The sequence below is a fragment of the Bos javanicus genome, chromosome 1 (genome assembly GCF_032452875.1).
Source record: "Bos javanicus breed banteng chromosome 1, ARS-OSU_banteng_1.0, whole genome shotgun sequence".
Classification (NCBI taxonomy): Eukaryota; Metazoa; Chordata; class Mammalia; order Artiodactyla; family Bovidae; genus Bos; species Bos javanicus.
Genome location: NC_083868.1, coordinates 73,164,695 through 73,181,267, shown reverse-complemented (window position 1 = coordinate 73,181,267; position 16,573 = coordinate 73,164,695). Strand labels below are relative to the sequence as shown.

General features: G+C 47.4%; 1 protein-coding gene across 8 annotated transcripts in view; it reads right to left on the bottom strand.

Annotated features, from left to right (window-relative positions):
- Positions 1 to 16,573, bottom strand: part of TMEM44 (transmembrane protein 44) — a 57,828-nt gene that overhangs the window by 22,065 nt on the left and 19,190 nt on the right. For 6 of the 8 annotated variants that reach the window (XR_009735521.1, XR_009735517.1, XR_009735518.1 and 3 more), the window contains one exon: positions 7,664 to 7,822. Coding sequence is in view for 3 of the 8 variants with exons in the window: in XM_061412426.1 (XP_061268410.1) it covers positions 7,664 to 7,822 (159 nt within the window). In the remaining 5 variants the exon portion in view is untranslated. Of the gene's footprint in view, positions 1 to 7,663; positions 7,823 to 16,573 lie in introns of those variants that run through there. The other 2 variants (XR_009735525.1, XR_009735522.1) reach the window with 2 other exon arrangements.

Sequence of the window (16,573 nt, the reverse complement as noted above, 5' to 3'; positions counted from 1 at the left end):
CAGCCATGAAATTAAAAGATGCTTGCTCCTTGGAAGAAAAGCTATGACCAACCTAGACAGCATATTAAAAAGCAGTGACATTACTTTGCCAACAAAGATCCGTCTAGTCAAAGCTATGGTTTTTCCAGTAGTCATGTATGGATGTGAGAGTTGGACTATAAAGAAAGCTGAGTGGCGAAGAGCTGATGCTTTTGAACTGTGGTGTTGGAGAAGACTCTTGAGAGTCCCTTGGATTGCAAGAAGATTCAACCAGTCCATCCTAAAGGAAATCAGTCCTGAATATCCATTGGAAGGACTGATGTTGAAGCTGAAACTCCAGTACTTTGGCCATCTGATGCAAAGAACTGACTCATTTGAAAAGACCCTGATACCGGGAAAGATTGAAGGCAGGAGGAGAAGGGGACGACAGAGGATGAAATGGTTGGATGGCATCACCGACTCAATGGACATGAGTTTTGAGTAAGCTCCGGGAGTAGGCGATGGACAGAGAAGCCTGGAGCTGCAGTCCGTGGGGTTGCAAAGAGTTGGACACAGCTGCGTGACTGAACTGACCAGCTCAAACTTCCTACTCAGCTCTTCCTTCCTGGTCTGTACTGAGTAAAATGGGATGTGAGATAGCAAAATGGGTCACAAGCCATGGAGTGCTATGTGCAAGGCCCCTGGTGACCTGGATCAGTGAGAGAGGAGTTCTGACCCACGGAGGGCTGGTTTCCTTAATAAAGATGACAGTTTCACTGCAGGGACATGCCAAGGTTGGCATGAAGGGTCGAGATGGATAAGCCATGTGTATCACAACGGTGGGCAGCAGGGGTTGGGAAAAAGGCCGTTTCTACTCCAGTCACAGGGATTTACAAATACTGTATTTAAGCCAAACTCTAGGACCACCAGGCAACCTTGGCCCTGGCAACCTTGGTTCCTATTCCTGATTCTTTAAAAATCTTTTTCACCCTTTAAAATATGAGATATAGCTAACATATAACATTGTATATTTGTGGGGGTTTTGGAAGAAATTTTGCTATTCATGTGCTGCTCAGACCCAAAGAACTGACTCAGTGTGACTAACCTCCGCCTACCTCCCCCAGCTACACACCTTCACACCTAGAGTCACTGCTAAGTGGGACCTGAACGATGACCTGGTCCACAGCTGAGCATCTGCGGGAACGGTGCTTTGTCAGAGCCTCACCAGCTCCCTGAGCTCATTATCTTCACTTACAGAGCAAGTTCAGAAAGATGAACCGCGCTGCCTGGCTCAGGGACTCAGGGCTAGCATGGGTGTCCAGCCACCCTGCTGTCCACCGCACCGCATCTAGAACCATCGACAGGCTTGCAGAGCCCCAGCAGCACCCCCATTTGATCCTCACAATCTCTGTAATGTAGGCAGGGGAGGTCTCCTGATTCCTGTTTACAAAGGGAGAAACTCAAACCCAAGGAGTCCAGTGCAGAAGCATGGCCACCAGGCAGGTGAGAGCCTAACAAGCCCCATCCCTGCTCAGCACCCTCTCTTCTCCTCAGCTCTGCTGCCCTCAGGGCCCAGTGGAGAGTCTCTCCTCACCCCAGGGGGAACCGGCTCACTCTCCACACACTTCCAGACATACCATCTCTCTTGGCCACAGGACACATAGGAGCACACAGATCTGGGCAGGGCAGATACCACACCCTGAACTTGATTTCTAGCCTTTGGGGCCTATTGGAATGTTCTGGCCTCTTTCTTCATACTTATATGTATTTTCTTTTAAAACTAGGACTTTTAGAGTCAGTGTATGTGGGCGTGTTAGTCTCTCAGTTGTATTTGACTCTTTGAGACCCCAGGGACTGTAGCCTGCCAGGCTCCTCTGTCCATGGGATTCTCCAGGCAAGAATACTGCAGGGGGTTGTCACGCCCTCCTCCAGAGGATCTTCCCAACCCAGGGGTCGAACCCAGGTCTCCCACATTGCAGCCAGATTCTTTACTGTCTGAGCCACCAGGGATGATGTGTGGTTCTTTTTATTAACTAATTGTTTTTTCCTTAAAAGAATGATGTGGCTTTAAGAAGGACAAACATCAGAGGCCTCTGTCCTGACCTGTGGGTGCTGTAAGCAGGGTTTGGAACAAGCAGTGCTTATTGTCAAGGTTGTCAAGAGCCTCAGGCACAGAATTAGCAAGACATGGGGGCTGGGACTGGAGCCTCTTCAGACAGCAATCTGATACCTGGTGTTTGGCTCTGTACACACACACACACACACACACACACACACACACACACTCTGTGCCGGCTCCAGCCAGTCATTCTCAACATGCAGACTTTCTTTCATTGACAGAAACAGCCTCCCTGCAGAATTCCTACAAAGCTTCTTACACCAGGTCGACAGCATCCCTCAGAAACACAGAAGGGAAAAAAATGACTAAGTGCTCCTTCCTCACCAAGAGGGACTCAGTCCTTTCTTGCATCCCAGAGGCTAGCAGGGGAAAACCTTTAAAGGCACAGGAGTAGTCTCAACACGAGGGCGACCCTGCACTCATGAAGCAGGGGATGGCCACTGTCCTGGCAAGTGAGGAGGCTGGCTGGAAAGTCCTGCTCCCTGTGGGCCCAGCCCCCCACCCACAGACTGCGGCTGCTGACCCCTCCTCCACAGGTGCTCAGGATGCCCTCGGACAGCTGTGCTAGGAGTGGGGCTACCTCGTGTTTAATGGCCGAGGGAGTGAGTGGGCACGGTCCCTGTGGAATGTGCCCTCTCTTGTGGAGACATGCAGAAATGCATGCAGCCCACACAAATGACCTCTCCACAGAGTCACAGGTCACACTCAGGCTCTGGCGCCATTCATCCGGTGCCCTGACCAGCCCAGCTGGTGCACACTTCGAGGATCAGTGAAAATAACCCAATTCTCCCTTCAGGCAAGTTTCCACATCTTATCTGTCTGATCCCTCCCTTCTCTTGTGTGTTCTGCATCACTGAAATTCCTGGTAAATCCCAATGTTTTATCCTGTCTGTTAGACAGGGCCTTGCCTGAGAACAAAGGCAGGGCACAGGTGAGCGGAGGGAGTCCTATGGAGAGTTTTTCATCTGTATGATGAGAACGATAGATAATACCGCCCTGGGGAGTTCCTGCTGAGGCAGTGGGGTGTAGTGGGTAACGACAGGGTTTCTGAGCCAGACTTCTGAGCCAGGTTCAGATCCCCAGGTCTGCCAATTATAACTATGATAATGGTGATGATGTTTTCTTGGGCATGTTACTTAAACTCACTTAATCCCAGTTTTCTCTTCTGGGAAACAAATATTTAAAGGTCTTTGCCTCGGGCTGTTAGAAGGATTATACCAAACAGTGTTTGTGAGTATAGAACACACCATGTGTGGCTCATGACACAACCTCAGCCACCGTGAGCAACGGTCTTAAAATGCTTAGTGAGCTGAGTGATGTGATACAGTGTATGTGGTATTGAGGGGCCGTTCTTCTCGCCACCTCCCCCAGCATGGCAGGAAGTGGGTCTTCAAATCCCTCAGTATGTGCCCCAAAGCCACAAAGCCACCCTCTGAGAGTTAAGTCACAAAACTGTAAAGGCCAAAGACCACACAGGAGGTAAACACATCACCTTAGCCACACAGAATGTCTCCAGGGCCTCACAGTGGGAATGCGTAAACGATCCCTTCTGTACCCGAGGGTCAGGCGGAAGCCCAGCTGGTTGGCAATAGACACAGACAATAAAAGGAGGTCAAGGGTGAGGATGCCCACTGTGGCCAGAGAGTAGAGACAGATGCCCCGGCTGCTGCAGCCCAGCATTACAAAACATCTGAACTGTACAATGCTGGGAGCAAGAAAGGCTGCAAACCAGAGGAAGTGGCGACATGGGGCCCAGCATCTGACCGCAGGCCTCAGCCCCTTTGGTGTGAGGTCTGGAGGAGCAAGGTCACAGTCAAGCTGTGGCCAACCTACCAAGGGCCTCCCACCTGGTGAGGTGGGTCAGGATGGCTCACCTGTCCTCAGAAGGTTTGCTTTCAAATCCCGACCCCCTCAGAACATGCTTGCTGAACGAGCGAGTGACGGAACAGGTGGGTGAATGCGGCATCACACTCATCAAGTAAAATACCCTCTTGCTGCCCTTCAACCATCAAGGATCCAGAATCTTTAAGAAATACTGCTCTGAAAAGCCAGGGAGACCACCCCATCCCACCACCCTGAGCTGCTGCTGGTTGACTGACAGGCTTACAGCTTAATTTTCATCATTACACCTTCCAAATGTGGAAAACTCAGAAGTGGCCACAGGACTGGAAAAGGTCTGTTTTCATTCCAATCCCAAAGAAAGGTAATGCCAAAGAATGCTCAAACTACCACACAATTGCACTCATCTCACACCCTAGCAAAGTAATGCTCAAAATTCTCCAAGCCAGGCTTCAACAGTACATAAACCATGAACTTCCAGATGTTCAAGCTGGATTTAGAAAAGGGAGAGGAACTGGAGATCAAATTGACATCTGTTGGATCATCAAAAAAGCAAGACAGTTCCAGAAAAACATCTACTTCTGTTTTATTGACTATGCCAAAGCCTTTGACTGCGTGGATCACAACAAACTGTGGAAAATTCTTCAAGAGATGGGAATACCGGACCACCTGATCTGCCTCTTGAGAAATCTGTATGCAGGTCAGGAAGCAACAGTTAGAACTGGACATGGAACAACAGACTGGTTCCAAGTCGGGAAAGGAGTACATCAAGACTGTGTATTGTCACCCTGCTTATTTAACTTATATGCAGAGTACATCATGAGAAACGTTGGGCTGGAAGAAGCACAAACTGGAATCAAGATTGCCGGGAGAAATATCAATAACCTCAGGTATGCAGATGACACCACCATTATGGCAGAAAGTGAAGAAGAACTAAAGAGCCTCTTGATGAAAGTGAAAGAGGAAAGTGAAAAAATTGGCTTAAAACTCAACATTCAGAAAACTAAGATCATGGCATCCGGTCCCATCACTTTATGGCAAATAGATGGGGAAACAATGGAAACAGTGACAGACTTTATTTTGGGGGGCTCCAAAATCACTGCAAATGGTGACTCCAGCCATGAAATTAAAAGACACTTGCTCCTTGGAAGAAAAGCTATGACCAACTTAGATAGCATATTAAAAAGCAGAAACATTACTTTGTCAACAAAGGTCCATCTAGTCAAACCTATGGTTTTTCCAGTAGTCATGTATGGATGTGAGAGTTGGACTATAAAGAAAGCTGAGTGTCAAAGAACTGATGCTTTTGAACTGTGGTGTTGAAGAAGACTCTTGAGAGTCCCTTGGACTGCAAGGAGATTCAACCAGTCCATCCTAAAGGAAATCAGTCCTGAATATTCATTGGAAGGACTGATGCTGAAGCTGAAACTGCAATACTTTGGCCACCTGATGTGAAGAACTGACTCATTTGAAGAGACCCTGATGCCAGGAAAGATTGAAGGTGGGAGGAGAAGGGGATAACAGAGGATAAGATCATTGGATGGCATCACTGACTCGATGGACGTGAGTTTGAATAAACTCCAGGAGTTGGTGATGGACAGGGAAGCCTGGAGTGCTGCAGTCCATGGGGTCGCAAATAATCGGACACGACTGAGTGCCTGAACTGAACTGAACATCTTTCAAAATTTCTACAATAAACACATCTTACTTTTAAGAAGAGCATAAACAGATTAGCAGAAGACCCGAAGGGTCACACATCCGACAAGCTACACTGTCCCCTGCTCGCATATTCAACAGTCTGAACTGGGAGGTTTATAATCCCATTTGAGCTGCAGTGTCTATGTCTAGTGAGCTTCTCAGTTATTCAGGACTCAGGGCTTTGCCACGTGTCGTGTACATGTGTTTCAGGTAATGAAGCAGGAGTACTGTGCTGGGGGAAGGCAGGGGTTCGGGGTGGGGGATGGGGGCAGCTGAGCTTCTAAAAATATATTTCTTATTTAACAAGTGCAAACATACTCATTTCCACTTGCCTCACTTATGAGTGTGATCCCATCCCCTTGGAATTTACGTAGTTAAGCAAATAAATGTCTAAAAAGAGAGAGAATGGAGGAGAGGAAGGAAAAGGGCTGGAAAACACAGAAATGGCCCAAAACAGTCACAGAGACAAATTTCCAAACTTTCCAAGGTCACAGTCCAATCCTGACCTCAGTTAGGGTTTCCACAGAGTGAGAGTGAGTATAGCTTCCTACTCTCTCCCTCCCTCTTCCCCCTCCCCATCTCACCAACTCGTCCCTTCCCCTCACTGAACACACTCTGCGCTCAGGCTCCCTCTCTCCCTGGAGCCTTGGACTCAGCCTGGACTGCTGGCTCCCAGTCGCCAAGCCATGCACCTTGGGTGTCTTGCCCACTCTGGATCAAACCCAAGAAACAAACAGCATCGAATGCAGGACTTGGGGATACATGGACCCTGAGTGGTCTCTGGTCTGAAATAGAATCTCTCCCTCAAAACCCAAGCTCTCAGGGACCAGCTGTGTTTGGTCCGGGACGGAGAGATAAAGATGAGGGCAGCCCAGGCCTCCAGACCTAGAAGCCTGTGCACAGCCTGGCAGGGGAGGCAGGTCCCTGCAGCCCTCCAGGCCACAGGGCACACAACAGAAGGGGTGTAAGAGATGTATGGGCTGTGGGCACCCCAGGGAGGGAGGCTCTAATCCCTGGGGTGTGTGTGGGGTGGGGGAGTAGGTGGTATCTGGGTATGATTCTGACATGTGGAAACTGGGCCAGAGAAGACCCAGGAAGAAAGGCCCAGAACCCTGGGGACAAGGGAGCAGTCCATGGCCAAGGGGGACATATAGGTCAGGGCAAGGAAGGGCACAAGGCCCGGGCAGGTGTGCATGGCCTGGAGCCTACGCCACAGGGTCTGGACTCTACCCCTGAAAATCACAGGCTCCAAGTCTTTCAGATTTCCAGGTTCACTATGAGTTCAACAAGTATGGGGGACTGACTCGGGACCTCTGGCTCATTACTTTGCCAAATAAGGCCACTACGACCAAAACCAAAACCTCAGCATCAACTAACCACTTCCTATTATCATCAAGTTATAAAAAGGTATTTAAACATCAAAAGAGTGGGAGAACCCAACCAACCCAGACCGAAGGTATCCCCCACTGACACCACCTGTCCATGATGCTCTCCTTGTTCTCACTGGCTGCAAAGGGAAACTTCCTTCTGTGGGGAGCTTGTGGGGCCGAGAGGGACAGGACCACAGGCCTGAGAATTATACCCATTTCTGTATCACAGAATGTGATGTGTCTTGTTCGCAGATCCAAAAATTCACAATGAGGCAAAGCTTATGAAAGTGCCAGGCAGGATGCCCTCCAAGGGCCTCCGTGTATCACCATGACAGCACCACAGGGAGCAGCTGGTGCTCCTTGAGGGGGAAGAAAGGCTTCCCTGGTCACATGGGTTTGGGAACCATGGAGCCTCTTTAAAAAGTTTGTCATTCAGCATTTATTTCTCTAAGACATGACTGTTTCCAGTGACTCAGTGTGCAGAGCTTCCCTGACTCATCTGACCACAGAAAGTCCTCCCCAGCGCGGACTGTGTCCAAAAGTCCTTGGAAGATGCTTATTCACTGTTCAGCAGGCATGAGGTCGACGTGGAGGAGCAGAGAGATGCAGGTACCATGGAGGCACGGGCAAGCCCGGGTGAAGGAGGACACACACACCCACCAGCAGACCCCGCACGTACCTCGAGGTCAGAGTTGATGGAAGAGACCTGGGAGGAGCTGCTGGACGACACACGGGCCTGGATGACCTGGACCGGAGGGTAGGAGGGGGGCTCCTGCAGGGACGTGGCTCCTGTGTCTGTCTGTCCGTCGCCAGGCAGCCTGCTGGCACTGCAGCTCACCTGCAAGGTGTGTGGGGAAGGGCAGGCAGAGACTTAGTTTGCATCTTTATTTTTTGCACTGTCAGGGTGTTCATGTCCTTCAGGGTTCCAAAGGTAGGAAAGGATGTAGCATGCGGCGGTCTCCACCATCCTCCCGAAGCCACCGAGCTCCCTCTGGAGGCAGCCAGCACTCGTTTGCGTGTCCTTCCAAACTTTCTGTGCACACACGAGCAAATGCGTGGACACGTTCCCCCCACTTCCACTAACAGTAGTACACTCTATAGTCTCTTATGCATCTTCCTTTCTTTTCCACTTAACAACATGCCTTAGAAATAGTACTACAGCAGATCTGTTTTTGTAGCATTGTATAGGTGTTCACAATCTGTTTAACCAGTCCCCTGATGATGGATGTTTTAGGGTATTCCCAATCTCTTGCTTTTACAATCATTACTGAGTGTGGTAAATTATATTTTACATTCAAAATTTCTGGATATACAGGATAAATTCTTAGAAGTGGAATTGCTGAGTCAGAAGGTATGCACACTTGTCATTTGGATAGCTCTTGGCAAAAGTAGGTCTTCCCTTGTGGCTCAATGGTAAAGAATATTCCTGCAATACGTGAGACCTGGGTTTGATCCATGGGTTGGGAAGATCCCCTGGAGAAGGGAATGGCTACCCACTCCAGTATTCTGGCCTGGGGAATTCAATGGACTGTATAGTCGATGCGGTTGCAAAGAGTTGGAAATGACTGAGTGGCTTTCATTCTTACTTCCACTTGCCAAAAGTGCAGTCCATAGAGGCTTAACCAACACACCTGCCAGCAGCCTATGAGAATGCCTTGGGAAGGGTTAAGGGAGGAAGAAACTTATGAGATTATCTATCTATCTAGACTTCCCAGGTGGCCCCACAAATGCAGGAGACATGAGACGCAGGCTCGATCCCTGGTTGGGGAAGATCCCCTGGAGGAGGAAACAGCAACCTACTCCAGTATTCTGGCCTGAAGAATCCCATGGACAGAGAAGCCTGGCAGGCTATAGTCCATAGATTCTCAAAGAGTTGGACACAACTGAGGCGACTTAGCAAGCACCCATATCTATCTATCTATCATCTATCTCTCTGTCCATCTCAGAAGAGAGCTTCCTCCCACAGGGCACACAGGTTTCCACAGGGATCCTCGAGGCTATGGGCTGGGGTTTCAGTTCAGTTCAGTCGCTCAGTTGTGTCCGACTCTTTGTGACCCCATGGACTGTATACAGCGCCAGGATTCCCTGTACATCACCAACTCCTGGAGTTTACTCAAACTCACGTCCATCGAGTCCGTGATGCCATCCAACCATCTTATCCTCTGTTATCCCCTTCTCCTCCCACCTTCAATCTTTCCTGGCATTAGGGTCTCTTCAAATGAGTCAGTTCTTCACATCAGGTGGCCAGAGTATTGGAGTTTCAGCTTCAGCATCAGTCCTTCCAATGAATATTCAGGACTGATTTCCTTTAGGATGGACTGGTTGGATCTCCTTGCAGTCCAAGGGATTCTCAAGAGTCTTCTCCAACACCACAGTTTAAAAGCATCAATTCTTCGGTGCTCAGCTTTTTTTGCAGTCCAACTCTCACATCTATACATGACTACTGGAAAAACCATAGCTTTGACTAGATGGACCTTTGTTGGCAAAGTAATGTTTCTGCTTTTTAATATACTGTCTAGGTTGGTCATAACTTTTCTTCCAAGGAGTGTCTTTTAATTTCATGGCTGCAGTCATCATTTACAGCCCCCACCCCCCAAAATAAAGTATCTCAATGTTTCCCTTGCTTCCCCATCTATTTGCCATGAAGTGATGGGATCAGATGCCACGGTCCCATAGTTTTCTGAATGTTGAATTTTAAGCCAACTTTTTCACTCTCCTTCTTCATCAAGAGGCTCTTTAGTTCTTCTTTGCTTTCTGCCATAAGAGTGGTGTCATCTGCATATCTGAGGTTATTGATATTTCTCCCAGCAATCTTGATTCCAGCTTGAGCTTCATCCAGCCCAGCATTTCTCATGATGTATTCTGCATATACGCTAAATACACAGTCTTGACGTACTCCTTTTCCTATTTGAAACCAGTCTGTTGTTCCATGTCCAGTTCTAAATGTTGCTTCCTGACATGCATACAGATTTCTCAGGAGGCAGGTCAGGTGGTCTGGTCTCCCATCTTTTGAAGAATTTTCCACAGTTTGTTGTGACCCACACAGTCAAAGGCTTTGGCATAGTCAATAAAACAGAAGTAGATTTTTTCTGGAACTCTCTTGCTTTTTCAATGATATAACAGATGTTAGCAATTTGATCTCTGGTTCCTCTCCCTTTTCTAAATCCAGCATGAACATCTGGAAGTTCATGGTTCATGTACTGTTGAAGCCTGGCTTGGAGAATTTTGAGCATTACTTTGCTAGGGTGTGAGATGAGTGCAATTGTGTGGTAGTTTGAGCATTCTTTGGCATTGCCTTTCTCTGGGATTGGAATGAAAACAGACCTTTTCCAGTCCTGTGGCCACTGCTGAGTTTTCCAAATTTGCTTGCATATTGAGTGCAGCACTTTCATAGCATCATCTTTTAGGATTTGAAATAGCTCAACTGGAATTCCATCACCTCCACCAGCTTTGTTTGTAGTGATGCTTCCTAAGACCCACTTGACTTCACATTCCAGATGTCTGGCTCTAGGTGAGTGGTCGCACCATCGTGATTATCTGGGTCGTGAAGATCTTTTTTGTACAGTTCTTCTGTGTATTCCTGCCACCTCTTCTTAATATCTTCTGCTTCTGTTAGGTCCCTACCATTTCTGTCCTTTATTGAGCCCATCTTTGCATGAAATGTTCCCTTGGCATCTCTAATTTTCTTGAAGAGATCTCTAGTCTTTCCCATTCTATTGTTTTCCTCTATTTCTTTGCATTGATCACTGAGGAAGGCTTTCTTATCTCTCCTTACTATTCTTTGGAACTCTGCATTCAAACTGGTATGTCTTTCCTTTTCTCCTTTGCTTTTTGCTTCTCTTCTTTTCACAGCTATTTGTAAGGCTTCCTCAGACAACCATTTGCCTTTTTGCATTTCTTTTTCTTGGGGATGGTCTTGATCACTATCTCCTGTACAACGTCATGAACCTCCGTCCATAGTTCTTCAGGAACTGTATAATCCTTGGAATCTATTTGTCATTTCCACTGTATAATTGTAAGGGATTTGATTTAGGTCATACCTGAATGGTCTAGGGGTTTTCCCTTCTTTCTTCAGTTTAAGTCTGAATTTGGCAATAGGGAGTTCATGATGTGAGCACAGTCAGCTCCCGGTCTTGTTTTTGCTGATTGTACAGAGCGTCTCCTGGAGAAGGCAATGGCATCCCACTCCAGTACTCTTGCCTGGAAAATCCCATGGATGGAGGAGCCTGGTGGGCTGCAGTCTATGGGGTCGCACAGAGTCCGACACAACTGAAGCGACTTCACTTTCACTTTTCACTTTTATGCATTGGAGAAGGAAATGGCAACCCACTCCAGTGTTCTTGCCTAGAGAATCCCAGCGATGGCAGAGCCTGGTGGGCTGCCGTCTATGGGGTCGCACAGAGTCGGACACAGCTGAAGAGACTTAGCAGCAGCAGCAACAGCACAGAGCATCTCCATCTTTGGCTGCAACGAATATAATCAATCTGATTTCTGTATTGACCACTTGGTGACGACCGTGTGTAGAGTCTTCTTTTGTGTTGTTGGAAAAGGGTGTTTGCTATGACCTGTGCGTTCTCTCGGAGAAGGCAATGGCACCGCACTCCAGTACTCTTGCCTGGAAAATCCATGGATGGAAGAGCCTGGTAGGCTGTAGTCCAAGGGGTTGCTAAGAGTTGGACATGACTGAGGGGCTTCACTTTCAATTTTTACTTTCATGCATTGGAGAAGGAAATGGCAACCCACTCCAGTGTTCTTGACTGGAGAAAACCAGGGAAGGGGAAGCCTGGTGGGCTGCCGTCTATGGGGTCGCACAGAGTCGGACACGACTGAAGCGACTTAGCAGCAGCAGCAGCAGCAATGCATTCTCTTGGCAAAACTCTATTAGCCTTTGGTCAGCTTCATTCTATAGTCCAAGGCCAAATTTGTCTGTTACTCCAGGTATCTCTTGACTTCCTACTTTTGCATTCCAGTCCCCTATGATGAAAAGGACATCGTTTTGGGGTGTTAGTTCTAGAAGGTCTTGTAGGTCTTCATAGAACCGTTCAACTTCAGCTTCTTCAGCATTACTGGGTGGGGCATAGACTTGGATTACTGTGATATTGAGTGGTTTGCTTTGGAAATGAAGAGAGATTATTCTGTCATTTTTGAGATTGCAGCCAAGTACTGCATTTCAGACTCTTTTGTTGACCATGATGGCTACTCCATTTCTTCTAAGGAATTCCTGCCAACAGTAGTATATATAATGGTCACTGAGTTAAATTCACCCATTCCAGTCCACTTTAGTTCACTGATTCCTAAAATGTTGATGCCATCTCCTGTTTGACCACTTTCAGTTTGCCTTGATTCATGGACCTAACATTCCAGGTTCCTATACAATATTGCTCTTTACAACATCGAACTTTACTTCCATCAACAGTCACATCCACAACTGGATGTTGTTTTTGCTTTGGCGCCATCTCTTCATTCTTTCTGGAGTTATTTCTCCACTGATCTCCAGTAGCATATTGGGCACCTACCGACCTAGGGAGTTCCTCTTTCAGTATCCTATCCTTTCGCCTTTTCATACTGTTCATGCAGTTCTCAAGGCAAGAATTCTGAAGTGGTTTGCCATTCCCTTCTCTGATGGACCACATTTTGTCAGAACTCTCCACCATGACCCGTATGTCTTGGGTGGCCCCACATGGCATGGCTCATAGTTTCATTGAGTTAGACAAGGCTGTGGTCCATGTGATCAGATTGGATAGTTTTCTGTGACTGTGGTTTTCAGTCTGTCTGCCCTCTGATGGAGAAGCATTAGAGGCTTATGGAAGCTTCCTGAGAGACTGACTGAGGGAGAAACTGGGCCTTGTTCTGATGGGCGTGGGCATGCTCAGTAAATCTTTAACCCAATTTTTTGAAGATGGGTGGAGCTTGTTCCCTCCCTGTTATTTACCTGGGGCCAAACTAGAACTGACTCATTTGAAAAGACCCTGATCCTGGGAAAGATTGAAGGTGGGAGGAGAAGGGGACGATAAAGGATGAGATGGCTGGATGGCATCACTGACTCGATGGACATGAGTTTGAGTAAACTCTGGGAGTTGGTGATGGACAGGGAGGCCTGGTGTGCTACAGTCCATGGGGTCGCAAATAGTCGGACAGGACTGAGCAGCCTTCACTTTCACTTTCAAACTACGGTGGAGGTAATGAAGACAATGGCGGCCTCCTTCAAAATGTCTCATGCATGCACTGCTATACTCACTGCCCCCAACCCTGCAGGAGGCCACTGCCAACCCACGCCTTGGCCAGAGAGTCCTGGACACTCACGGGCAAGTCTGGGTCAGTCTCTTGTGGGGTCACTGCTCTTTCTCCTGGGTCCTGGTGCACACAAGGTTCTGTTTGTGCCCTCCAATAGTCTGTTTCCCCAGTCCTGTGTAAGTTCTGGCGGCTCTATGGTGGGTTAGTGGTATCCTCCTCCAAGAGGGCTTATGCTGCACCCAAAGCCCCTGCCCCTGCAGCAGGCCACTGCTGACCTGTACCTCTGCAGGGGACACTCAAACCCAGTTCTGTCTCAGTCTCTGTGGGGTCTCTGGGTCCTGGTGCGCACAAGGTTTGTTTGAGCCCTCTGAGTGTCTCTGGCGGCTATGGGGTTTGATTCTAAACACAATTCCGCCTCTTCTACCATCTTGCTATTTCAAATCCTAAAAGGCGATGCTGTGAAAGTGCTGCACTTAATATGCCAGACAATTTGGAAAACTCAGCAGTGGCCACAGGACTGGAAAAGGTCACTTTTCATTCCAATCCCATAGAAAGGCAATGCCAAAGAATGCTCAAACTACCGCACAATTGCACTCATCTCACACTCTAGTAAAGTAATGCTCAAAATTCTCCAAGCCAGGCTTCAGCAGTACATGAACCATGAACTTCCAGATGCTTAAGCTGGATTTAAAAATGGCAGAGGAAGCAGAGATCAAATTGCCAACATCTGTTGTATCATCAAAAAAAGCAAGAGAGTTCCAGAAAAAAATCTACTTCTGTTTTATTGACTATGCCAAAGCCTTTGACTGTGTGGATCACAATAAACTGTGGAAAATTCTGAAAGAGATGGGAATACCAGACCACCTGACCTGCCTCTTGAGAAATCTGTATGCATGTCAGGAAGCAACAGTTAGAACTGGACATGGAACAACAGACTGGTTCCAAATAGGAAAAGGAGTACGACAAGGCTGTATATTGTCACCCTGCTTATTTAACTTATATGCAGAGTACATCATGCAAAATGCCAGGCTGGATGAAGCTCAAGCTGGAATCAAGATTGCCGGGAGAAATATCGATAACCTCAGATATGCAGATGACACCACCCTTATGGCAGAAAGTGAAGAAGAACTAAAGAGCCTCTTGATGAAAGTGAAAGAGGAGAGTGAAAAAGTTGGCTTAAAAGTCAATATTCAGAAAACTAAGACCATGGCATCCGGTCCCATCACTTCATGGCAAATAGATGGGAAAACAGTGAGAGACTTTATTTTTAGGGGCTCCAAAATCACTGTAAATGGTGACTGCAGCCATGAAATTAAAAGACACTTGCTCCTTGGAAGGAAAGTTATGACCAATCTAGACAGCATATTAAAAGGCAGAGACATTACTTTACCAAAAAAGGTCCGCCTAGTCAAGGCTATGGTTTTTCCAGTAGTTATGTATGGATGTGAGAGTTTGACTATAAAGAAAGCTGAGTGGTGAGGAACTGATGCTTTTGAACTGTGGTGTTGGAGAAGACTCTTGAGAGTCCCTTGGATTCCAAGAAGATCCAACCAGTCCGTCCTAAAGGAGATCAGTCCAGGGTATTCATTGGAAGGACTGATGTTGAAGCTGAAACTCCAATACTTTGGCCATCTGATGCAAAGAACTGACTCACTGGAAAAGACCCTGATGCTGGGAAAGATTGAAGGCAGGAGGAGAAGGGGACGACAGAGGATGAGATGGTTGGATGGCATCACCGACTCAATGGACATGAGTTTGAGTAAACTCTGGGATTTAGTGATGGACAGGGAGGCCTGGAGTGCTGCAGTCCATGGAGGTGGAAAGAGTCGGACATCACTGAGCAACTGAACTGAACTGATCTCTCTTCCGTCTCAGAAGACAGCTTCCCCTCACAGGGCACACAGATTTCCACAAGATCCTCGAGGCTGTGGGCTGCGGTTTCAGAGCCAGGCAGTCATCACACTGACACAGCACAGGGGGAACAACCTGCCTTCCAGACCATGTGTCCACCGGCTAACTGTGTTACCTTGGCAAGAAACCTCGTCCTCCTGAGTGTCACTTTCCTAACCTATAGACAGGGCTGGTGGCCCCTGCCTGCCCTCCTCTTAAGTGGTGTCACGAGGGTAAGGTTTAGTAAACGCCCCGGACACATGAGAAGAACAGCTGCTCATACTGGTCCCCAAATCACGCAGGGCTGCAACCCTAGACAGGTCAAGGGCACAGATCCCTGTGAGAGTCAGCTGGAAGGGAGGAAAATCCACAAAGGAAACACAGGCAGAGACATAGGGAGGCGGGGAGCAGAGGCCTCCCAGCCACAACAACGAAAGAATCTATAAATTCCCCAGGCCTGATCACACCTGAGTCAACAGATAAAATGGAGTTTCAAATGCTGCAAGTTGTGGACTCCTAGGACCCCACGCCCTCGGCTCCTCAGGCCCAGCCTAGCCCCAGCTGCGCCTCTTGGGAAATCTCTCATCAGACCAGTGTTCAGGAGGGGATGTTGGGAAGAGTGGGGACCTCACTGGCTCGTTTGTCTGTTTCAAAGGGTAGTCCAAACTGGATGTGTATTAAAGCACATGGCATCACGATACCAAACCACAACATGCCCATCAGGACATTCTCATTAAAAAAAAAAAAAATCTGCTAACATAGCAGGCATGAAATGGCGGCATAAAAATCATGTCCTTTCTATAAAAGCTCAGGGCCTGGAATCAGACATGCTTAGCATGAAACCTATTTTTGAGATTTTTCTAACTATGGGATCTTGGGCAAGTGAGTTAACCCTCTCTGTGCCTCAGTCTAAAACAATAATAAAAGTATTAAATATAATAATTTAGCATAATAATAATTCAACAATTTCTATAACAATAGAAATAACACTTGTATCTACTTCAAGTTGTTATAAGAATTTGTGTTGATGATAATTTTAAAAAAACATTTATCAAGCATTTACTGGGTGTCAGCCATTATGCCAAGTAAGAAGCTGTATAACTGTAAGGAAAGGCACAGATCTGGGTAGAGACAGGTATGAATCCTGGTTCTAACACCAACAGATCATGTGACCTTGAGCAAGCTGCCTAACCTCAACTGGCCCCTTTTCCTTCTCTGTAAAATGAGCATGGTAACCTCAAGGGTTGGGTGTTTGGATTAAATGATGTAATCTATGTAAAGCACTTAGACCAGTACTCTAAGCACTATAACCAGCACTCTAAGCACTATGACCAGTACAGTCATCACCAGAAGGGTTGGTTTTTATCAATTACTCAGAGCCTGACAGGTAGTTAGCCCTAATAAACAGACCACCACGGGAATGATGACTCTTCTGCCCAGGCTAGAGGCAGGGCTCCAGGCTCCC